Here is a 25,766-nt window from a genome sequence, read left to right on the forward strand (position 1 = left end):
TAGTGCTTTCATTTGTCTGCCAGCTTCATCCCCAACACACTTGCAGGCTCCAAATGAGGCACTTTCTAAAACTTCATGACTTTACTTCCAGTGGAATTATTGCTGTTTAACTGGCTTAGCAGGTTGCGGGTAGGGTAGGTACAGTATAGTCTCCATCCTTAAAACTGAGCTGTCTGCTCCAGACTCTCCTCGGGGTCTCTCACTTCTTGGGTCTGTTGGTTTCTGCCGCTTCTGTCGAATTCTTCCCCCCCATACCCCACGCTTACTGGCTTTCCTTGTCATCCCCTGATCACTTGTACTGTCCACCTCACACCTGAAGAGAAGCTTTAGGGTGAGATTCTCTGGCTTAACTCTGTTCCCATTGAAATGAACAGTAAAGTTCCCATTGACTTCAGTATGGAATTAATTTTTTTGTTTTAAATTCCACCCTAAGGAGTAGAAATTCTAGTACACCTTCACTTAGCTATGCCTGCTGGGGCACATCTCATGCAGCAGCAGAAGAAACCCATAACTGATGTTACCGCAGGTGGGGAAGAAAAGCTCCTCATCTTCTGTGCTCTAAGGGTTAACGGGATTACTCCTCTTTTGTGTATCTTGTTGAATTACCTCTGTCCAATAAATACTTTACAGGAGTCCCCATTGTATTGATTTTTGCTTGCAAAGATAAGGCTAGACAGATGCTGAACTCCAACCAGAAATTGATCCATCACTTTACAGCCCTAGGGACATCTTAGGGCTTCCCACACTCCAAAGTGCAAGTATTAGAATGGATGAGATCCAGAAACCACTGTGTCTTAACAGAAATGAGTTACACATTGTATTGGCAGTGTCAGAACTCTTAGCTATGGTTCCAGAGAAGCAATTCCTAGTTTCGAGGCATTTTTCAAAACGCTGACAACAGTTCATAGAGGGACAGTCAAATATTTAGTGGCTTTCTGGTGTTATGCTATATCTCAGTAGATGAAACTTCGAAACCTCTTATTTCCATGACTGATCTGTCTTCCACAGAAATAATCTCAGCTGCTCTAGTCAGAACTATATTTTAAATAAATATGTATCTCTGAACCAAAAATCTGCTCTCCAAATGATCACTTTTGTATAAAGGATTAAGTGAAGAGAACAGTAGAAACTATTGTGATTCTTGTTTTGAAAAGCCCTTCTTTCCTCCATTCTTCCAGGTAAAAAGGAGTGGGACTCCTTGCCCTTGGCCTCAGCTTCAGCACTCTTCCCCCACAACCAGGCTGCTAGTAAATCCTGTCAGTGCTATACAACTTCCACACCCAATCCCTTCTTCGGCCATTCCTGCTGCTGACACCCTGCTCCCCATCCTAGTTATCTCACTCTCCCCTGATGGTTGTGTCACACCAGATTCCATCCTCTATGCTGTAGTTAAGCTCACTTGTGTAGATGACTCTTCCAACCTCAATTCTTGTCTTGGCTCAAGATTTCTCTTTTGCACTATATTCTAACTCCTCATTTCCTGACCCAGCCTCAATAGATCCTGTCACCTTGTGCATCCTGATCTCTTCCCATAAGCAGCTTTGCCCCTTTTTCCGGATGCCCCATATTTCTGGAATATCTCTGGATCCTTTGTCTTGTCTATTCAAATCTAAGGAAAACTGGAAGAAACAAGTCAATAGTGAGCTCTGCTCCTCTCTCTTATTGGACTCTGCTCTTACAAGCTAACGAGATGTGGGCATACATTAATGTCTTGTGCTCTTGTTAGAACCTTTCTACCTATAACAATCCCTCCTTTGCTTTCCTACATCTAATATAGGGCATGATCCTGCAAACAAGTTATAATTTTTATTCATTGAGTTAATCGTTGGCATTGCCTACCTTAAAACAATGATAGGGTTTTGGCTTGTTAAATGGCGAAGCAGCCCTTTTAACTGTTGATCAAAGAAGCCTAGCTAGACACTTCTAGATTGCAATAGGACTTCATTAAAAGTCCATCTCTATTTTGTGGCCCTTAAATTCCCCAATAGCCCTATTGCATTTGAAGCTTGCTTTGGATTTTAAGGTTCACATATACTCTTTACCAGCGGTAGCAAGATTGGGGTTTCTTCAAATTTATTGTGAAATTTTGCCTTATCCACATTCCATATATGAGTAGAAATGATCTTTCTACAGAATCACTGTTTCTCTCTACCCACATACATAGTTGTCTTTACAAATTATGTATAGAAATGTCAATTATCTAAACACTGAAGGCTGTGCAGATCATAAATCAGCTGACTTGGGGTGGAGGTTGCATGATTTTTAGGAGGTTGGCTTTAGTGTCAGACAGCTGTTGCATAACAAACAAACATTGGGATGATTTAATTGGGGGTTGGTCCTGCTTTGAGCAGGGGGTTGGACTAGATGACCTCCTGAGGTCCCTTCCAACCCTGATAGTCTATGATTCTATGAAACTCTTAAAGATTGGAAGTGATGATGTAAAATATTATGGAATATATGTATGTAAAATAAACCTGATCTGTTGTGGCTGTTTTTTTGGTTTTTTAAGGAAAGGCATTATTTAGAATTTGTCTTCCTGACTGGGTCTTAAGTTTTTTAGTCCTGGAAACATCTTGCTGTTAAACATTGTGGAAAAACTTATGTCTTTAAATATTCCACTGCTATCTAGTGGTTGGAAGGAATTTTTCAGGCTCTCTCCACTACGTCTGTTTGTGGCTGCATCTGGGTGGTGGGGGTGGTGTGTTTTTTTCTTTTTGTTTAAGACTACGACAAGGCTACTGGAGTTGGAAAATATTCCTGTTTCTCTGGTGAGTGTTAGGGCTCTTTCTATAAAAAGGTAAAGTCTCTAGTAAAGATGAAAATAACCTATGTACCAGGTCAGCATTGTTATCCCATTTTACATATGAGTGAAGGGTCACAGAGATCTGCCCAAAGTGACACAGGAGGGGGGGTCTCTGGTGGAGCAGGGAACTGAACTCAGATCTCCCAAGTCCTAGGCTAAATACCAAACCGCTGGACCATCCTCCCTCTGATTATGGTCGACGTTTTTGTGTGTGTGCGCATGTCTTGTACATGGCAAAGCATGTGGTTAGTTTGATAGGCAGATGCTGTAAGCTTTAGCTGTGTGGGAGTGGAGGGTTTATATACGAAGAGGCTGGTGGGCATGAGGGGGTGTCTCATCAGACAGTGGCAGATTGTATTGAAACATCACTGACAGGCATTGAGGAAGTGAGCCACTGTGCTAGGAGAAGAGGGCCATGCTATGCATGTGGGTGTTGTTCTGGGCTGTAATATAGAGTCTCCAGATGGCAGAGAGATTGAAAGGAGAGGACTTGATTTGTTTACATTGGGGCTGGGGCAAGGAGAGGGCTGCATCAGCAAAAGTGGTGAGGAAGAGTAAAGAACCCATAGGAAGAGATCAATCCTCCTTTGCTTGCCCCTCCCCCAACACATACATCCTTCAAAGACAAGGCAAGGTCCCTGCCCCAACCCTGTTTCCCTGGCTGGAGCGCTGGCGGGCAGGCTGAGAACTTGTTGCTTTTCCAGTTCTTAAAAGTAGGATTCCCAATGAACTATTCACTAGCAGCACGTGAGGGCAAATCATGTAATTATGGTCATCAAGACCTAGAGTAAATAAATGTAGAATCTGGCCACTTGTAACCTGAAGTGAGTTGTAACTGGCTTAGCAAGCCAGCATTTTCAGTGCCACATCCTTGAGTTGTGAAGGATTTAGTGATGCCGTAATTGTTCTGGTGAGCAGTTCCATACTGGGGAAAAAAAGTGGCATACTTGTCTTCATCAGCACTGTGTGACATGTAGTTCCACAGTGGTTGGCCTACTTCCAAACCCTACACACGAACCATAAAAGGCTAATAATGCCTGAATTGGCATATGGGCTGCATATGGAGAAAAGGGTTGGTTAAATTCACACTAAAAAATAGAAAAGCTAGCAATAATCCCGTGACCATCAGGCTACTTTCTCGCATGTGTGTAAAGGAGGGCTTCCATGGCTTATTCCTGGAAGCATCTCTTCTGTCATTGCTCCTCTCCAATTAAGGCAATGGTGAAATCTTAATGAATCTGTGTGTCACTTAGGCCTGGTCTATACTAGAAAATTAGGTTGGCTTACCTTTGTTGCTTAGGGGTGTGAAAAATCCACATCCCTGAGAGATGTAGCTATGCCACCCTAACCCGCGGTGTAGACAGCGCTAGGTGGATGGAAGAATTCTTCTGTTGATGTAGCTACCACTTCTTGGGGAGATGGAATAACTGTGGACGGCAGAACCCCTCCCATCAGTGTAGGTAGCAGGGGTGTAGCCATGGGTGGGCCACAGGCCACCCACTGAGCATCCAGGGCCACCCCGGCTCTGCTCTGGCCCCAGCGCTTGTACTGCTCTGCCTGCACGGCCCTGAAGATAGGGAGTGGGATAGGGCGTGGGGGCTTGCCAAAACACTGGCCGGAGGAACCTGGCAAGTGACCAAGCTTGCAATTTATTAACAACTCGTGAGTTAGCTATCGAGACTCAGTAGGATGTCCTAAAAAGGCCAACCAATATGACCTAAGACTACTTGGCGAACTGAATTTACTGAGCCCTGCCTAATTCTTTTCTAAAGCACATTTAGGGAATATAATCCTAGATGACAAAATATATATTTGGGATTTGGAACTTTTATTTATTCTTTCCTTGTCTTTCACCATCCCATCCTGTCAGGAGGATCAGGACAACCATGTTCTTCCACTGACGGTAATGTTTTCTTCCAGTGGAGGTCCCAGTAATAATCCTCTTCCTCCATGGCAAGAGGAGCACCAAATTCTCTGGCGACCACGATGTGCAGATCTGGGGCAGCAACTGGGGTGGCGTATCCTCTGTTTGCTCTGCACAGCAGCCCCTTGGGGTGCAAGGCACTGGCAGTTCTTGTGGCTTAAGGTGGCAGTCGGGGCTGTAAATACTTGGGGATGGGTTTTTAAAATTGGAACTGCTGGAAACTGCCTTGGGTTCAAGACTCCAGTATCCCAGCAGGACATTAGAATCCAGAATGTTACCAATAGTCAAACAAATAAAAACGTAACTGTCTGATTTTCTTTTTTTTTTTTTAAAGAAAAAGCTTGCACTGAAATTCATTTCCATTGGCAATAGATGAGAAGCACTGCTGTTCTGCTGAGGTCTTCTAGGACTAATTTACTATCACTTGTTACTTACCCTCTGATCAATGTATTTCCTTCACCAGTGGTTGAGTGAGAAACCACAGCCCCCACTACAATGGCTCTGTCAGGAACTTGATGCATACACAGAGAGGCTTACACACGTCTCTTGATTGCTGGGATTCACGTGGGCCCTGTAGTCTGTCTTGTCAACACAGACCTCGTTAATCTCCAGGAAATAATGGTGGGGCAGTGATTGGGATAGCATAGGGAGCAGTTCTGCAGCACAGAAACAAACTCTTTCCTTTGTTGTGGCCCCCCCACACCTCCATGGCTTTTTATTTTTTTTGTGAGAAGGTGAGACAGTCTAGTCAGAAGCAATGCAAACAATTAGGGGAGGGGGTGCTTGGCATCTCTCTCGCTAGTGCTCCTCTTTCCTCACAGTAGTGCTATTCCTGGATCTCCCTTGCTCATGTGTGCACCTGGCTAGTAGGGGGTGAGGTGGTATAAGGGCTCCTTTCAGTTTCTGTTCACAGCTGGCCAGCATAGGTCTTGCTCCTTCCATGTTCAGTCTGTCATGCCTTATCCAAGTTGGGAGAGGTATTTCCTCAGTGACTGACCCCTTCTGGTGCCTGTGGGGGCAGCACCCACGGTTCCAGCAGGAATCATGCTGTGTGCACAAAGCACCCCAGAAAACTAGGTCTTGACAGAAATTCTCTATCCATGATGACTGGCCTCCTTTTCTCGCAAGCCTGAGCTATCAAGATGTCTAACTCCTAAGTGTTCGTTAGAATAGCAATATGGAAAACACTAATTTGCATTCCTATAGCTCTTCCTTCCCGAGGATCTCAAAGCATTCAAACTCTCATCACTCCCTGTGAAGTTGGTAACTTGTGTCTTCACTGACCTTCTGTGCCTCAGTTTCCCCATTTGTAAAGTGACTTGCCCAAAGCTGGTGTAGGGCAGGGGATGTAAGCCAGCGCCCTGACTCTTCTCCGTGCTCTGCATCTTAGCACTGTGGTAGTGGAGAAGTGCCATTCATTCTGTAAACGGAACTGGGTGTGGTGTCCTGCTTGTCTTACTGATACATATTTCTGAGTCGCATCTCAGTTTTCATCTGCCTTCTCCTTACTCTTGCATCACCCCTAATAAAGCTGACTCGACTGACGTAGTTAGTATGAAATTGAGGGTTAACCTAAAAGATCTCAGGTGGGTCAGTTACAGGCAGTGGAACAGGAATAAATACACAGTGACTTTCAGGTCCCAAATTTAATTTTTAGGTTCTTACATGGAGACAGGCTATGTGGTGGTAACACATTGAGTAGCTGCCACTTTTCTTTATTGAGCCTATTCCTAAGAAAACAAACAACGTAAACACACAAGGCTGACGTTGCAGTTTAAAAATGCAAACTCTTAAAATGCTTCATTTACAGCAGGGGTGGGCAAACGTTTTGGGCCGAGGACCGCATCTGGGTGGGGAAATTGTATGCAGGGCTAGTGTGAGAGGGGGTGCGGTGTGCAGGAATGGGCTCAGGGCAAGAGATTGGGGCAGAGGAGGGGTGCACACTGTATGAGGGGGCTCAGGAAAGGGGGTTGGAATGCAGGAGGGGTGCGGACTGCGGGAGGGAGCTCAGGGCAGGGGGTTGGGGTGCGATGGGGCTCAGGGCACTGAGTTGGGGTGTATGGGAGTACAGGGTGCAGCAGGGGGCTCAGGGCAGGGAGTTGGGGTGTGGGGTGCAGGTGGGGTGCAGCAGGGGGCTCAGGGCAGGGAGTTGGGGTGTGGGGTGCAGGTGGGGTGCAGCAGGGGGCTCAGGGCAGGGAGTTGGGGTGTGGGGTGCAGGTGGGGTGCAGCAGGGGGCTCAGGGCAGGGCGTTGGGGGGGCGGGGTGCAGGAGGCATTTGGCCTCTGGCCCTGCGTCGCTTACCTAAAGTGGCTCCAGGGTGGCAGTCTTCCAAGCAAAATGGAAGACTCCAGTGACTCAGATATTTAAAGCAAAATGCTTTATTCTGTTCCAATGAAAGAAAATGCCACAGAGCTTTGCACTGAGGGGAGGGGGAAATGTCTGCCCTCCCTGAAAGACATTTAGCATAGACAGGATTCACATCTTAACAATACAAGACTTCCTTCTGCAAAGGAAGAGCCGGAGTCCTTGGAGTGGTGGTTTATATGTTGGTGTCAAACGTTCCTATGGAATTCAGAGCACTCTAAGTTTTTTGTGTATGTCTTAATTCTTCTGCTAACTTATAAAAAGCAAATTCATTAAGATTTTCTGCTTCAAAACCATCTGATGGAAGGGTAGAGCAAACTATATGTTGTATGTACGTTTGTATAGACTCTGGGGGAGTGGTAACTGTTACTAACTACATAGAAATGTAACCAGCCCTTCAAAGAATAGAAGTATCCAGAGCAGGGGTCTCAAACTCAATTTACCTTAGGGCCAGCACCAGCCCCCAAATCCTCCCAGTGGGCCAATAATGTCACTGAAGATGGTGTTCAGAAAAGAAAACATTTATATTTTTTATTTTGAATTTCTTAAACAATAAAACTGTCATACAACTTTATACAGTTCTTCGCCTGCCAGAGAGTTTTTAGTGTTTGCCAGACACCTGGCAACGCTTCAGTTCTGTCAGTTTGGCCTCAGTGACTGAGCAGTTGAAACCTTCAGGATTGCAGCAAGGTGGGCATCAGATAGTTGTGTTTGGTATTTTGACTTGTTTATATCCATTGTGGGGGCGGGAGGGGAGAGAGTGACGCTGCCTGGCGACTAATGATGGTATCTCTGTCCCTCTCCCCCAGCCAAAGGGAGCTGCGGGGGGGCGGCGCCAGCAGCAGACAGAAGTGGCCGCATGCGTCTCTCCTCCGCGGTCCGCAGTGGGGAGGTTCTCGGGCTGCAGGTGGCCCGTGGGCCGGGACTTTGAGACCCCTGATCCAGAGTATTGATCTCTGGGATTTTCAGTGCAGGACTGCTGCGGGAAGCAGAGTAGCTACTTGTTATCCCTTGGAATCTTTGTAACTCATTTAGCCCACTCCAGGTGAGGTGGGGCTGCCTCCCTGCAGCAGCTGTCAACTTCCGCTGGCACTGTGGGAACCTCTGGGGCAAAAAGGTGGCAGGATACATGGGCTCCAAAACTTAGTTTTAAAGGCTGGACACTCTCTTGCATCCTGACCCCTTATTTTGCAGGAAAAGAGACTCCAGTGGCTCAGTTACCTGTTGACCTCTACCAGTAACGTAGCTGCGGTTCTGGTTGATGGCAGCTCCCCAGCTGGAGGCAGCATGGGGATGCTGAACTGTCAGATGCTAGTGGGTGGGTTTTTGTTGGAGGCTAGTGAACTGTCCCATGAGCTGACTCAGGATTTAAATGCCAGTCTCTGAAGTTAAAAGGTGACAAGTGCATAAGCCCCCGTTGAGTTTGTGATTTGACATTTTGCAGTGACCCAATATGCTACAGCAAGGTGTGCATTCATGGTCTAGTCATCAACTTATCCTGAGGCCTAAGGTCAAGTGCAAGAAATGAACACACTGTTTGACCCTAGGGAGGAGCTGCTGCAATTTAAATAAGCTGCATCCTGGCCCCAACAACTGGGATGAAGGGACATGGGACGATTCTCTAGTCAAGAGGGTGCTCACCAAGTAGAAATAAGGAGCAAACGAGCTCTCTGAACACTACTTGCCAAAACAGGGATTTAGGGTGTGTTGGGTCTTCTGGAAAAGGTGTGGTTTAAGAAGGGGCTTCAAGAAAGAAAAGAGAGTGTGCTTAGTAGACCAGGGAGGGGGTTCTAGGTAGATGGGGCCACTTGGAAGAAGGGCATAAAAGAAGCTATCAGTCATGCAACTTGGCTATTTCACAGTTAAAACTTTGCTGAACTGTACTAGTCAGAAATAGTTAAAGTGTGTGTGTGTTTGTCTTCCTCCAGGATCTCAGTCTGCCCAACGGCACTCCTGTAGATACTTCCAGCCCAGCCTCCTCCTCCTCACTGCTCAACAGACTGCAGCTGGATGATGACTTGGATGCGGAAACTAGAGACCTCTTTGTCACTGTCGATGATCCCAAAAAACATATCTGTACAATGGAGACCTACATCACGTACAGGGTTACAACAAAGGTACCAGGCATCTTTTGAATGTGTTACCCTGAAAAAGGAAAGCACTTGCTATCTTTCGGGTTTTTATTCCTTTTTGGGGGGGAAGGGGAGGTCTTAAGCTCCAGCATAGAAGTAGCAGCTTAATTTGTCCCTTTTTGTCAGTTAATGTGCCAAGGATGTGCTTTCAATAGACTCACTGCAGTGTGTTTGTTGAAACTATGCAAAACTGTTAACATCATCCTAGATTTGATCTCTAGTGGCTTTTTAAAAAATTGGTTAATAATTGGTGTTCTTTCAAGAAACCATTGATTAACGCTGCTACACTGACTTCGTTAGTTTTTAAAAGCGTATCAGATTACCTCTTGTATAAACAGATTGAGGTGTATAGAATCATGTTTCAAATATAGCTCAATTTTCCTCTCTGTAGCAGAGGAGAAATATTCCCTCACTGCTGTCTTCATAATCTCTCACTTCCAGCACTCTGCCTCCTGCTATATTGCTTGTGCACTTGGCTGACAATTAAATGTCTCCAAATGCTCTCTCCTCTGCATGCTTCTTGAAATTCACTCTCTCCCTTTCTTTAGAGTCCTAAATATTCCACTTGCCTTTGCTTTTCCACCTCGGGTCTTTGTGATGTACTAGAGAGGTAATGGATGGTATTACATGAACTACTCATAACAAGTGTTGCCCAGGAATGCTCCTGACTGCCAGTGAAGTATATACTATGGAGTTCTCTCTCTGTGTATAGCACATTCATTAATCAGATGTCTATACACTAATGGGAGAAGTGATCATTGCATGCACAGTCCAAACTTCCTCTCTGTCCATAATTGTTCTCCATAGAGCCAACTCCTAAGGTGAATATTGTCCATAGGTAAACTAGTACTTACCTGCTTTTCACTCATGTGCCTTAATCAGTTACTGAACACTTTTGCCCAAAGTAACTTTTTTTTACATTGGAGCCATTTCTAATCATTTTTTGGAAAAGATAACAGGATTGATATTCCTGTCTGTCCTCCATTTAAGACTCCAACATACTTTCTGGGTTTGTTCTGTTTTGTATCTTCCCCTTATCCTGGTCTTCACACTTGTTACACAAACTTGGGACTCTCATGCTGTGGGCTGCAAAGTGAAACCTGCAGCTTGAAAGGAAAGCCTGCCAGTGCTGGGTCCAGTAATTCATTTGGCCTCTTGAAACTAGTGAGAAGAAAAATACACAGTTGGACGAAAAGAAAATGGGGATAGAACCTTCTATAGGATGGAGAAGGCAGACTGCTACGGGTGGGACAACAACTGGAATCTTCCCAGTTGTGTAACTCCCAAGAGTCAGCCGATCTCTGTCCCAAGTTATGGATAGGATGTGTCCTGTGTGGCATGAAGATGCCTAAACCAATACAGAACTATGGCTAGAGAAACGAAGGGAGCCATGCCTTCATGAGGAGGAGGTGGCCAACTGATCTGAAGAGGAGTTATTGTATCTTTTTTTTTTTTCTCCCCTCCTTCTCTTTTGGGGAACTTAATTTTTCAGCAGCATCTTTGGCAGTGCCTTTGGTACTTCAGTGGTGGCACCAAGAGGCAGGCGTATGCTACTGGACATCCTGGGGCTGTATGTGTAGAGGGGAAAAGCGTGGCCCTGCATTGAGGGCCATGTCTGATTTGCACACAGACCACCTCAGAGCCAAAAAGCTAATGCCAACTCTAGAAGGTATAGAAAGAGGCTCCTTCACTTACCAATCAAAAGTATTGGCAGATGATAGCACAAGGTACCCTGCACCCGTGATCTGTCTGCCAGTGACCAAAGACTACTCTGAGGACGAATCAATCAGTCTGATTTAAGTGGTCTAATCCTTCTGTTAGAGAGGATAAATTTTTGGAATTAGTCTTAATATTTTCAGCTAAGGAGTCTTGTGATTATTCCCTGAATAATAATCTGATGCTATGGTTGAAAGTTGTGTACATGTATGGGCAGAGCAAGATTTGCATGGAATAAACCAATCCCTTGAGGTGTTTTTTCAGGGTCCATAAAACAGCCACTAGGCTTGTTGCTGTTGATCTTACTTTGAAGGCTCTCTGATACTGCCATGATGGGCAGTTGTATAAAACTCGAAGAGCAACAGAACTACCGTCGGAGGAATTTCAAATATGGATGAGAAACTTGGCTTACCTGGCTGAATGGCTAATGGAAATGCTACATACTACAAAAACATCAATCCTATATAGTCTCAGTACTTCAGAAGCACTCAAAGCTTTAAGTATGTAGTTGCAAGAAGAAGGGTATTTACCTTCCCTTTACTGATCATTGTGAGAAATGAAGCACAGAGTGAGTGAGAGCTCCAAAGCCATGTAGGAAGCTTGTGGGAACAGAACCCAGATTTGATTCAGTCATGTGTTTTATTCCACATGGCCTTGTCTGCAATCACCTTCTTCTGCTCTCCAGTTAGTAAGTATATCTTTCTCTTATGTAGTGTATGCCTCACAAAGGACTCGTAAAGCCATTCTTGCAGCACCAGATTGAACCCTTTCTGCCTGTCTTTTTATCTTGAAATATTTAAGGCCTTGTCTACTGGGAGGACTAACTGGAGAACTGCTGAAACCTGAGGAGATGGAAACTGAAAGCTAAACTAAGAGGAATGGATATCTTAGATTGGTCTAATAATAATAATAATAATAATCAATAATACTTTCTGCTAAAACTCCTTCTTAAAATTCCAGTGCCTAATGGAATGTAGAGACAAAATGCCTCTGAAGAGTCAAAATCCTCATGACTTCAGTTAGGGTGAAAGGTTATAATGCACATTTTTTGGGGTGGGAGAAAATGAGTCTCAGACCTCTAACAAATCCAGGCTTGACCTTCTTTCTGAGGTTTTAAAAAACAAAAAGCAGCAAGCCTATCCCTTCTCTCAAGGTCGTCGGCAACCTTTCAGGCCTTTAAAGGCACTATAAAGAAATAATGACAATGATATCAGATTTATAGACCCTCTGTGGACCACCTTTCTGATACATGTGTCCAAGAACAATCAGTACTGCTCATATTGCAAAATGTATTTGGGATACTAAAAATGCTTAGTCCAGTGGTTTGAAAAACTGAACCAGAAAGCTAGTTCTTCTTATAGGAATTTCACTTGAGTGGTGAAGCTGATACGCTGGAGGCTAGAGAATTTGGCAAATAGAATTGTTCTAAACAAATCAAGCTGGCGTCCATGTGACTGTTACTAATTTAGAATGTGCTGGAGGAGGAGTGTTTACCCTACTGATCTATCTTTTTAATAACTTGCTGGTTAGATGCCAAGGTGGCATAGATTAATGAACAAACGTGTTTTTACTCCTTAGTTCTAGAAACGCTAATACGTTTCTCTCCTCTAGCCTGACCAACTTATTGAGGTTGCTTAAGACTGACACCTACATGAATAACTATCTGCCAAGGCTTAAAATGTTCCCAGTGGTCTACTAGATAGCACGTGTGAACTGGAAAGTAAGCTGCGTCTCACTGTGTCCTGGATAATATCAGCATAGTGATAGAATCACAGAAGATTAGGGTTGGAAGAGACCTCAGGAGGTCATCTAGTCCAACCCCCGGCTCAAAGCAGGACCAACCCCAACTAAATCATCCCAGCCAGGGCTTGGTCAAGTTGGCAGTGCTGGCTCTAGGCACCAGCTAAGCAAGCCAGTGCCTGGGGCAGCATTTCGGCTGTTCTTGGGGTGGCACTCGGGCAGCAGCCCCATCTGCAGTTCAGCAGCAGCCCCTCTCCGTTGTTTTCCACGGCAGCAATTCGGCGGCGACTCTTCTGACTCGGGTCTCGCCGCCAGCAGCAGTTCCGTGGCAGCTCACTCCGATGTTCCTGTTCTCTCCGGTGGCAGAGTCTTCAGCAGGTGTGGGGGTTTTTTTTGTTTTTTTTTTTCTGCTTGGAGCAGCAAAAAACGTAGAGCCGGCCCTCCAAGCTGGGCCTTAAAAACCTCTAAGGACGGAGAGCTCCATCCTCGTTGGAACCCCCTTTCAGGTAGTTGAAGGCTGCTATCATATCCCCCCCCCCACTCTTCTCTTCTGCAGACTAAATAAGCCAGTTTCTTCAGCCTCTCCTCATAAGTCATGTGCCCCAGCCCCCTAGTAATTTTCATTTCCCTTTGCTGGACTCTCCAATTTGTCCACATTCTTTCTGTAGTGGGGGCCCCAAAACTGGACACAATGCTCCAGATGTGGCTTTACCAGTACCGATAGAGGGGAATAATCACTTCCCTCAATCTGCTGGCAACATTCCTACTAATGCAGCCCAATATGCTGTTAGCCTTCTTGGCAACAAGGGCACATTGCTGATTCATATCCAGCTTCTCATCCACTGTAATCCCCAGGTCCTTTTCTGCAGAACTGCCGCTTAGCCAGTCAGTCCCCAGCCTGTAGCAGTGCCTGGGATTCTTCCGTCCTAAGTGAAGGACTCTTCACTTGTTGAACCTCATCAGATTTCTTTTGGACTAATCCTCCAATTTGTCTAGGTCACTCTGGACCATATCCCTACCCTCCAGCGTATTTACCTCTCCCCCCAGCTTACTATCATCTGCAAACTTGCTGAGGGTGCAATCCATCCCATCATCCAGATCATTAATAAAGATGTTGAACAAAACTGGCCCCAGGATTGACCCCTGGGGTACTCAGCTTGATACCAGCTGCCAACTAGACACAGGGCTGTTGATCACTACCCATTGAGCCAGACAATCTAGCCAGCTTTCTATCCCCTTATAGTCCATTCATCCAATCCATACTACTTTAACTTGCTGGTAAGAATATTGTGGGAGACTGTATCAAAAGCTTTGCTAAAGTCAAGGTATATCACGTCCACTGCTTTTCCCATATCCACAGAGCCAGTTATCTCGTCATAGAAGGTAATCAGGTTGGTCAGGTGTGACTTGCCCTTGATAAATCTATGCTGACTGTTCCTGATTACCTTCCTCTCCTCCAAATGCTTCAAAATGGATTCCTTGAGGACTGCTCCATGATTTTTCCAGGGACTGAGGTGAGGCTGACTGGTCTGTAGTTCCCCGGATTCTCCTTCTTCCCTTTTTTAAAGATGGGCACTATATTTGCCTTTGTCCAATCATCTGGGAGTTCCGCGATCATCATGAGTTTTCAAAGATAAAGGCCAATGGCTCTGCAATCACATCAGCCGACTCCCTCAGCACCCTCAGATGCATTAGATCTGGCCCTATGGACTTGTGAATGATCAGCTTTTTCTAAATAGTCCTGAACCTGTTGTTTCACCACTAAGGGCTGCTCACCTCCTCCCCATACTGTGCTGCCCAACAGGCCAGAGCTGGAAGAAAAAAATAGCATTTTAAAATTGGGTTAGTATGAGTAATTATATTAAAGTATCCTCTTGGGATAAATGAGATGTGGCTGGAAAGCCTCTGTTTTGTGTACAGGACATGTACAGCTGATTACTGTTGTAAAGTAGCCTTGATCTTGGCAGAATTATAATCCTAAAGATTCATAGATACTATGGTCAGAAGGGACCATTGTGATCATCTAGTCCGACCTCCTGCACAACGCAGGCCACAGAATCTCACCCACCCACTCCTGAAAAACCTCACCTATGTCTGAGCTATTGAAGTCCTCAAATCGTGGTTTAAAGACTTCAAGGAGCAGAGAATCCTCCAGCAAATGACCTGTGCCCCATGCTACAGAGGAAGGTGAAAAACCTCCAGGGCCTCTTCCAATCTGCCCTGGAGGAAAATTCCTTCCCGACCCCAAATATGGCAATCAGCTAAACCCTGAGCATGTGGGCAAGATTCACCAGCCAGATACCCAGGAAAGAATTTTCTGTAGTAACTCAGATCCCACCCCATCTAACATCCCATCGGGCCTATTTACCATGAATATTTAAAGATCAATTAATTACCAAAATCATGTTATCCCATCATACCATCTCCTCCATAAACATATCGAGTTTAATCTTAAAGCCAGATATGTCTTTTGCCCCCACTGCTTCCCTTGGAAGGTAATTCCAAAACTTTACTCCTCTGATGGTTAGAAACCTTTGTCTAATTTCAAGTCTAAACTTCCCAATGACCAGTTTATATCCATTTGTTCTTGTGTCCACATTGGTACTGAGCTTAAATAATTCTTCTCCCTCCATGGTGTTTATCCCTCTGATATATTCATAGAGAGGAATCATATCTCCCCTCAACCTTCTTTTAGTTAGGCTAAACAAGCCAAGCTCCTTGAGTCTCCTTTCATAAGACAAGTTTTCCATTCTTCTGATCTTCCTAGTAGCCCTTCTCTGTACCTGTTCCAGTTTGAATTCATCCTTCTTAAACATGGGAGACCAGAACTGCACGCAATATTCCAGGTGAGGTCTCACCAGTGCCTTGTATAACAGTACTAAAACCTCCTTATCTCTACTGTAAATACCTCGCCTGATGCATCCCAAGACCTCATTAGCTTTTTTCACGGCCATATCACATTGGCAGCTCATAGTCATCCTATGATCAACCAATACTCCAAGGTCCTTCTCCTCCTCCGTTACTTCTAATTGATGCGTCCCCAGCTTATAACTAAAATTCTTGTTGTTAATCCCTAAATGCATAACCTTGCACTTCTCACTATTAAATTTCATCCTATTAATATTACTCCAGTTTACAAGGTCATCCAGATCCTCCTGTATGATTTCCCGGTCCTTCTCTAAATTGGCAATACCTCCCAGCTTTGTGTCATCCGCAAACTTTATTAGCACACTCCCACTTTTTGTGCCGAGGTCAGTAATAAAAAGATTGGTTCCAAAACTGATCTCTGAGGAACTCCACTGGTAACCTCCCTCCAGCCTGACAGTTCACCTTTCACTATGACCCGCTGTAGTCTCCCTGTTAACCAATTGATTATCCACCTTTCAATTTTCATATTGATCTCCATCTTTTCCAATTTAACTAATAATTCCCCATGTGGCACGGTATCAAAAGTCTTACTGAAATCTAGGTAAATTAGATCCACTGCGTTTCCTTTGTCTAAAAAATCTGTTACTTTCTCAAAGAAGGAGATCAGGTTGGTTTGGCACGATCTACCTTTTGTAAAACCATGTTGTATTTTGTCCCATTTACCGTTGACTTCAATGTCCTTAACTACTTTCTCCTTCAAATTTTTTTCCAAGACCTTGTATACTTCAGATGTCAAACTAACAGGCCTGTAGTTACCTGGATCACTTTTTTTCCCTTTGTTAAAAACAGAAACTATGTTAGCAATTCTCCAATCATACGGTACAACCCCTGAGTTTACAGATTCATTAAAAATTCTTGCTAATGGGTTTGCAATTTCGGGTGCCAATTCCTTTAATATTCTTGGATGAAGATTATATGGGCCCCCCAATTTAGTCCCATTAAGCTGTTCGAGTTTCGCTTCTACCTCAGATATGGTAATATCTACCTCTATATCCTCATTCCCATTTGTCATGCTACCATTATCCCTAAGATCCTCTTTAGCCTTATTAAAGACTGAGACAAAGTATTTGTTTAGATATTGGGCCATGCCTAGATTATCCTTGACCTCCACTCCATCCTCAGTGTTTAGCGGTCCCACTTCTTTCTTTGTTTTCTTCTTCTTTATATGGCTATAGAACCTTTTACTATTGGTTTTAATTCCCTTTGCAAGGTCCAACTCTACTTGACTTTTAGCCTGTCTCACTTTATCCCTACATGTTCTGACCTCAATAAGATAGCTTTCCTTGCTGATCCCTCCCATCTTCCACTCCCTGTATGCTTTCTGCTTTTTCTTAATCACCTATCTGAGATGCTTGCTCATCCAGCTTGGTCTACAACTCCTGCCTATGAATTTTTCCCCCTTTTTTGGGATGCAGGCTTCTGCCAGCTTCTGCAGCTTTGATTTAAAGTAATCCCAGGTCTCCTCCTGCCTTTAGATCCATAAGTTCTTCAGTCCAATCCACTTCCTTAACTAATTTCCTTAATTTTGAAAGTCAGCCCTTTTGAAATCAAAAACCCTAGTTGCAGATTTATTTTTGTTAATCCTTCCATTCAGTTTGAACTGAATTAGCTCATGATCATTTGAGCCAAGATTGTCCCCTACAACCATTTCTTCTATGAGGTCCTCACTACTCACCAAAACCAAATCTAAAATGGCATCCCCTCTAGTCGGTTCAGCAACTACTTGCTGAAGGAATCCATCAGCTATCGCATCTAGGAAAATCTGAGCCCTATTATTATTACTCGTCCTCCAGTCTATATCTGGGAAGTTAGTCTCCCATGATCACGCAGTTTCCATTAGTATTTACTTTATTAAAAACATTTAAAAAGGTCTCTGTCCATATCCAAATTAGATCCTGGCGGTCTATAGCACACCCCAAGCACTATCCCAGGGGAGGCTCTAATAGTTTTCTTCCCCAATGTCATTTTTGCCCAGACGGACTCTGTCTTATCCATTCCATCGCTTCTTATGTCTTTACATTCTACCTCATTATTGATAAGACAATGACTTAATCACATTGACAATAGGAGATAGTGGGGACTATAGTGGGGAGATAGACTGCATCTCTAGCTCTGTCCACTTCCTGGCAATGAAAACTGACTGAACTAAGAGTATTCCAGCTAATGCTGTTGTCAAGCTGACACGTTGATCTGATCTATTCCAGTCTGGGAAAGTTTGTCTAGTTAAAACCATATATTCATTAGAATGTTTTAAAAAGTATTTTAGGAAGGGCACTTAAAATTTGCCACAGACCTGAATGGGAATAGGGTATGGACGGAAAGAATAGTCCTTAAAAGTGGAAAGCAAAAGTTAGTCTGTGTCCCCCACGCTGGTCCTGAATGGGGATCTTGTATCCACTAAAAGTGCAACCATCGGCTTACCCCAGTGTTTTTGTACAGCATAGAATCTTGTCTTGATATGTGTAGATTCCTGGCCGCCCTGAGACGTATCCCTCCCTGTTGGCATTCTGACACTAGGCATGATGAATGTGCTATAGGGCAGATCTTTTTTTTTCCCCCCCTCCTATCCACGTCAGCATTGGGAGAGAAGTCCACACACCTGTTTGAATGTCTTTTAAAACAGTCTCCTGGAACGCCCCATTGTAGACACCACTCTGGAATGGCAAGCTCCTAGGAATGTGGGACTGGAAGGGACCTCCTGGGTCTTCGAGTCCAGTCCCTTGCTATCTCAGGCAACCCTATTTTCTCCCACTTCTATAAGCTTGTGTCGAGCGTTTGAATCCTCTTCAAAGTATCCTTGTATCCCTGTGCTAAAAGAGGAGTGTTTCTAGTTCATCTCAAGTATTAAACAGGTGCCTGGTCAAGCATAAACACTTAATTTGTTCTGAAAGCTGCTTCTTCACTACCCAGTGATGGTCAGGACATTGTGTTACTACCTGAATGTCTTGCTGTGTTAATACGTCGAATTTCGTGTTAGTATTCATCAAAGGACAAAGCCTGACATCGCAAACACACCGTATAAGAGAAGGTACATGTTTTTTTTCTTTTGTTTTTCTTTTAAATCTCTGCATATGGAGTTGGTGAGACTGATGCTGGAATACAGCATCCAGTTCGGTATACACTTGAAACAATTGGAGAGGGGGCAACGAAGACCCACAAGTGACTTGTGTGTCTTAATGAGGCTTATCTTCTCAAAGATTGAGAGGTGACTTGTTTATGATGTAGAAGTACATTCATAGGGAGAAAACATTAGGTCTTAAAGGGCTCTCTAACTTAGAGAAAGGTATAACAAAAACAGAAGCTAAAACCAGACACAAGGCACGCACTGAGGGTGATGGTGGATTTTGGTCTCATGATGTCCTCAAATCAAGAGCAGATAGTTGGACACTAGTTACTGGACAAAATAAAAAGTTAATTGGATGAAATTCTGTGGCCTGTGTGATACAGGAAGTCAGAGAAGGTGACTGAATGATCTTTGTCTGGCCTTAAAATCTATGCATTACTGCGGTGCGCTCAGACGTAGCCCGGGACTCTTTCCAGCTGACTTTCGTCAGATGGCACTTACTGACACCATGTAAATGTGTATCCCAATGGCACTTCCAACACTCTTCTCTTGGGAATGATTCAGGCTCTTCAGTGAGGGTTTCTGTACTCTGCCGCATGTGGTAGCCACATAACAAGCTATGGCTTCTAGTTTCTCCTTTGGTAGCCAGTCTTCTCTCATCAGGGTGTTGAGTTTCTGTTGGAAGATCAGTGAAGTCATGAGGGCCCTCTGCCTTATGACCCAAGGGAATCACGAGATAGTTGAGCTCCTAGCGTGCATGTACCAAAGCCATGCACTGATCAGAGCCTAGGAGCTGGGACTTGTGAATCGTCTTGTAGGTGCTATGCAAGCAGCTCCTGGCTTGTTTACTTGGCTGCAGCCTATCCAAGGAACATACTGTATGCATTATCTATTTGTAGTTTTCCTCCAGTGAAATTAAACTGAGATTTTGCAGCTAGGAGTTTCTCTGGTTCAGGACATTTCTTGCCCTTACTGTCAATGCCTTCTTCATTAGTGGTTATCTGGAAATTGATTCTAGCTCCAAAATACAGTACTACAAAATTATGTCTTGAGTCAGAATTGTCTTTGGTGCTCACTTCATCTTGGAGAAATGTCTGCCCAAGGACTGTTAAATTGAGTGATGGTTTTAAGTTAGCTAATTACGCAGCCTTGCGTAGAAATGAGACTGTACTAAACCTGGGGCTTTGGCAGAGCCCAGCAATGACACATGCATGTTCTCGCCCACCATTAATCTGTCTCTTGAGTAAACAAGTCATGAGTAATCTTGGTGGTTTTTTTTAATCCTCTGTTGCTAAAAGTATTTCGCTGTCTCTTGGAATGAGAGAAGATTTCATGCAATTTCCCTTCAAATGTTTACATTTCAGTGGAGTTTTTTTATCCTAACTTCTCCACCCTACATATTTTTCACCCTGAGGAAATCTTCTCCGCTAACTCAAAGTAGATCTTAAATAGAACGCTTATCTGAATCACTAAACTGAGTGTGTTTCCAAATATATTATTGGTGGTACTTCCATGGCCTGAAGCTGAAAAATAATTTTTTCTCCCATACTGGCATTCCAGGGGCTCAATTTGAGGCATGAATTCTGATTGCCAGGCTTGTTTGGTTCTTCCTAGTTTAAGGTAACTAGGCCACTTTGGCTGTATGCTCTAAAATGAAAAGGAAAGCTTTGTTTAATGTATCTCTTAAAATTTTCATTCATTTTCTAGGGGATACAGTCTAATCTCATTTGTTACTATTTCCAGACCACACGGGCAGAGTTTGACTTGCCAGAATACTCCGTACGCCGACGGTACCAGGATTTTGACTGGTTGAAGAATAAGCTGGAGGAATCTCAGCCCACACATCTCATTCCCGTATGTAGTAAGCGAGGGTCAGCTGTTGCTGAACACTTGTGTATTCAGAATGTCTGCTTAAAAAAAAAAAAAAGTGAATCTTCTGGTTGTTCAGCAGTTATGGATTCAAGGTGTGTAAAATGCAAAGCTTCATTCTATTCTTGTCTTCTAAAGTGGAACATTCTGACTTTAGAAAGCAAAGCAGCACAAAAAGGGCCTACCCTGATCTGTGCCAGCCAGCTTTGAAATGTTATGGATCTTAAATGCCAAGTGCTTGCCCATATGATGCAGCCTAAACCACTAACGGTCACCCAGGTTAACTCCGGTTGAAAGGACACCGGTGGAGGTGGCATCTTCCTAGCTTCCCTTATAATATGACTAATGTTTAGCCATTCTGATGGTTAGATACCCTCTTCTGTTTGCCTAGCTGTTGGCTTCCGACAGCACTGTCCATTGCCAATACATTCTCTAAGGCATCACACCTTCATGTTCCCTTTGAGTGGGAACACCCTTCCCTCTGATGCACTTTTAAAGTTATAGTATCTAGTATTTAAACTACATGCTCTATGATTTGCGTGTGTAAGGGGTTATAAAGAAAACTCCCTACTAACTCTGTTCATGCTATTTGGAGGACTCCTCTTACAGGGAAAGAAACTGACTGTTCCAAATTTTTAGAGAAGGCCTGTGACCTGATCAGTTATGTGTACATTCGCTGCTTGGGCAGACAGCTGGGCCTCTGTCCACTGAAAACTTGGCTAAATAAGGCCCTAAATAATTATCCCTCTCTCTGAAACTGACAGCCTTGTTACTATGTTTGTGTGTGGTCTGAAAGGATTGGGGTCTCCTTTCTTAACATAGCAGCTGCTTTTCCTCCTGGGCCTTCAAGGATTATAAGTAAGGTTGCATGAACTCCTGACTAACCACAGGGCAGACTGATGTAAAACATCACTCTTGGTGCGTATAAGGCTCAGTTAGCAATGTGTGTTCCCATGTGCTTTGTTACTCGTAGACTTTAAAAGGAAATGCTCCTGGAGCTAGGCTGTGTAAGGTGCTGAGTGAGCCTTTGCGTACCTAGGAAAGCTGGCTTGTGAGGAGGCTTTCCTTCTGATAATTTCCTGTCTTTTAAATAGTAGTAATCGGCTCCCCTCTAGCTATGTAAAGGGCCGTTAGAAGCACTTCTTGCATCCATTGTGTGAAACCACTCTCTGGACAATGAACTAAAATACCAACTGTTTTACTAGAGTTAAAAAAAAACCCCATCTATCTCTTTTGCACCTTTTCTGGTTTTTTTTTAATTTAAAGTGCTAGAATAATGCAAAGAAAATCTAGCTATATTATATTGAATTTGGGACCAATGCAGAGAGCGCTGGCAAACCTGCATCACTGCCTTGCCTACTCTTCCTGGGGCCAGCTGAGACTCCACCAATGTGAGCGTGGTGTGAACCTGTGATGATCAAGTACTGGGCACGTTGCAGATCACCCTGCTGCTCTTCTTGTTTTTAACAGTAAATCTCAATTTGCTGTTCCCCTAACCCCCTTTACAAATGGTCACTATTTGTGGACACACAATCTGCATCCCCTTGGGACTGAACAACCTTGACTTAAGAGTTCAGGGCAGGAAAAAATAAGGGGAAAAAGCCTCATGCTGAACCATCAAGAAGCATGAGGCTTGCCTGAAAAGCACTAAATAGTATTCTAAGTGTATTTGATTTCGCTTCCACAAGTGCTTGTCTGGGAATATGAAGCCATGATAAACTTTCACTGATAGTAAGAGTGCAGCTGGGACTAAGTCCAGCTACAAAGAGGGATAAATTTTTCCAAATGGGATACAGAGAACTATGTAGTGATGGTCACTCAACTGCTGGCTGTTCCTACACTGGATTCCCTAGCCGCAGTATAGTAGCAAAAAATCTTTCAGCAATTCCCTCTAAGTGAGTTCAGGGTCGGAATGTAGCTGGGGGCAGGAGGCAACAGCACTCAGTGATGATTTTTAGTGTGCGCACAGAATGATTTTTAGAGCGTGGTGGTTTTTTTGCTCAAGATACAAACGCATCTATCCTTACAGGGCGGTCATAACCCATATGCAAAGTACGCAGCTGCTTGGGGCCCCAAATTTCCTGGTGCCCTGTGCAGCTGCATGCTGCTCCAGCCCCTGCTCCGGCTCTTCCTGTCCCCACTCCCCTGAGCTCTGCAGCAGGGCTGGGCCTGCACTCACCGGTGGCGGGAAGTGCAGCGACCCAGCCCCAGCTGCGCTGCCGGTGAGTGCTGCGGGGTGGTTTCCCCCTTGCCCCCCAAGCCAGCCCCACCCCCCCACGGAGGCCTGGGGCCAGCCCTCCCGCTCCTCCCCCGCAGGGAGGGGGCTGCGTAGGGCCCCAGAATAGCTAGGGATGGCCCTGTATCCTTAGTGTCTGTCACTGCCCTCTTGATGGAATTCTAAGTGTGGGTAATTATTGTAGGCCTTTGAAAGGAGTGACAAAGGATAAAACAACAAACATTAATTAGGGTGACCATGCTGGGGTCAAACTTGGGATACTGGTGGGTGTGCGTACAGCTGGGGATGTAAGGGGGCTCATCAGGGTAGAAGAATAGCTGCTCTCTGCTAAAGGCTTCTTAGCCAGGTTTTCTCTTCAACAAGGCAACCAGCCGCCTGCTGTCTTGAGTTCTGTGTTCTGTCCGTAGTCTCATGCAGTCTTTCCTCCCTCCCTCTCTGTATGTAATGCCCAAAGCCCAACTGTCCCCCTCGGCTGCCAGTCTCATGATTCTAACGGTAGACCTGCACAGACATACCATGTTATGGGGCACTCTAAATCCTGTAGTGTCTCACCCTTGAGCTTCCAGGGCTTTTGAGCCCCAATGTAGCTTTTTGCCACTAGCCCTCTGATTTATTGTAGGCATATGTTAAGCGGCACAACAGCAGAGGGACCGCATGAAAGTGGAGTGGGAGGAAGCCTTGGGTGGGCTTGTGTTTATCCCACTATTGCTGCACTATCCCTCCTCTGCCTTCGGGCTGACCTTGGGGCTGGGTGATGTGCTAGGTTCTTTCTTTGTGCAGCTGCCTGTGATGGAATCGAGGGCTTTGCAGCTCAGGTGGCAGATTCTCCGAGTATTCCAGCATCTGTCAGGGGAAGACCTCTGAAAGCAAACAAGGGCATGTGGTACAGTGTAGGTGGCTGGATGAGGGCTGTGTTGAGGCGGGGAGGGCAAGAAAGTAGAAGGGATAGGTGGACATACGAGTAGCCTGTTCCACTGAAGCACGAACAAAGTTTCTGGCGGCAAACTGGGGTAATCCTTGTAAATGAACATCTAGTCACCCTAGCTATAAAGCACACACAACCTTTGCTTTCATGCTCTTCATTTTTTAGAGTGGTGATTTTTTTCATCTAGGTTAGAATTGAGGAAAATCTATTGCCACTGTCTGTATTCCCTCCTGGTGGAGCTGTATTAAGCTACGGCACCTGCCCTTCCTAAAAATTCTGAGTGGGAAAAATGGAGCAATTCCAGAAGCTCTCCAGTTTGACACTGGAGAGTATGGAGCAGTCCACTTACAGGTTACCGATAAATGGCTTCTCTGTCTGCACCTGCTGTCATGTTTGCTTAGATGTCTTGTATGCCAAATACCACTGCATATTTGCCATAGAAGCAAAGATTATTTTAATCCTCAGTTTGCGTTGTAAGGACCTATATTGATGATGATGTACTTGCACACATATCTTGCATAAGGATCTTTGGTAGCAGTTGAAAAGGGCTTTCTCCTGAGTATCTGGTCTTGTGTGCCTTTTTTCCTTAGGGAAGGGTACAAAATAAATATATTAAGCCAATGAATAATTGAATTCTTCCTCCCCAAACCTCTGAAATCCTACCAGGCCAAATTCTGCTCTTATACCTGTGCAATCGAAGTAATTGTTTGCATAGATGTAACTGAGAGCAGAGTATGGCTCGTGCAACGCCACTGCAGTTCAGTATTGAACTGGTCCATTTTAATAGTTGGGGAAATAGCTAGTCTCTTATTTACAGACCTGTATCTTTTAGCCCTTTATGTAAAAGGTTTCAGAATTATATGACTACTTAATTAAAGAACATGGAGGCAGTTTACAGGTATTGGAGAATAGTTCAATCCACTAAAGAGCAATCGACTTCGCATATCTCTCCATCGATCTAAATACTAAGTACTGCAATCAAGTGAATAAAAGAAACCTTCATAATTCACTTATTTTTCTTGTAATACAGTTCCTAGGATCTTTAGACTTGATATATGTAAAAGCTAAGGTGGTTTATATAAAATTTATATAAAATTCTCCATACAATAGATTGTTTTTCCACTTTATGGTATACTGGGTCTTGCCAAAGACTAATTGTAATATTTGCAGGACTGCTTTGAAAGTGCTGCTGATTTGCTCTCAAAGTACTTGGCTTGATTTTTGTCACAGGCACTACTGGCTACATAGTAGCATGGATCCTAATCATTTGTGTTTCTAAATGGCCAATTCATTTGCTTTCTTGGAAATTATGTAAATGAACTTATTGGGAGTGGCCAGGTAAAAATAAATAACATTTGTGGGGAAACATAACTGACCTGAGTGCATTTTTAAAAAACCTCTATTTTCATTTTAAAAGTAAGGAGTTTGTAATAATTGGTCTATGGCTTCTCGTTGCATTGATTTGATAAATTCCCATTCATTTAAAGAATCAAAGACTGGTTCAGTGTCCCTCTTCCTCCCCTTTGTGGTGTTGGTGAAGTTGTACAAACTTATTGCTTAGCTGGCATCGTCTCACTGCAATTATGAAGTATGAGGAAACTCCCTTTTTTTTCCTCTTCAAGAAACTCATGGATCTTAAGGAAAGAAGAGACTATTATGATCATCTAGTCTGACCTGCAAGAAACATTCCACTGCTCCAACATGCCATTGCATAAATCTAATAAAAATGTAAATTTATGGAATTTCTTGTTGAGATACTTGAAGTAAACCATCAAAATTAGAATCTTTCCGAATTCACGTCCAGCAGAAACACCTAAGCTTTGTGACTGTCCTAACCATCTGTGGGATGGATCAACTAACCTTGGCAAACCACCTCTTTTTTTGATGGTAATGCTTCCTTTGCTGTGGTCCCATATGGTACCCATCAAAATGCTGGAGAAACTAAAGTGTTTCAACACTAGTAATGGTCTGGCACTGTTTCTAGTGTGGAAGTCCTTTCACTTCATTTTTACCACAGGTTTCCTTTTTCCAACTTCAGATGGCAAGAAAGATTCTCTTCAGTGAG

General features: G+C 44.1%; 1 protein-coding gene across 2 annotated transcripts in view; it reads left to right on the forward strand.

The window, feature by feature from the left end:
• SNX30 (sorting nexin family member 30) overlaps window positions 1-25,766 on the forward strand; it is a 68,293-nt gene that overhangs the window by 7,477 nt on the left and 35,050 nt on the right. For both annotated transcript variants that reach the window (XR_007356618.2, XM_048849647.2), the window contains exons 2-3: window positions 9,020-9,208; window positions 20,415-20,525. Coding sequence is in view for 1 of the 2 variants with exons in the window: in XM_048849647.2 (XP_048705604.1) it covers window positions 9,020-9,208; window positions 20,415-20,525 (300 nt within the window). In the remaining variant the exon portion in view is untranslated. The remainder of the gene's footprint in view (window positions 1-9,019; window positions 9,209-20,414; window positions 20,526-25,766) is intronic.

Source organism: Caretta caretta, chromosome 5 (genome assembly GCF_965140235.1).
Source record: "Caretta caretta isolate rCarCar2 chromosome 5, rCarCar1.hap1, whole genome shotgun sequence".
Classification (NCBI taxonomy): domain Eukaryota; kingdom Metazoa; phylum Chordata; order Testudines; family Cheloniidae; genus Caretta; species Caretta caretta.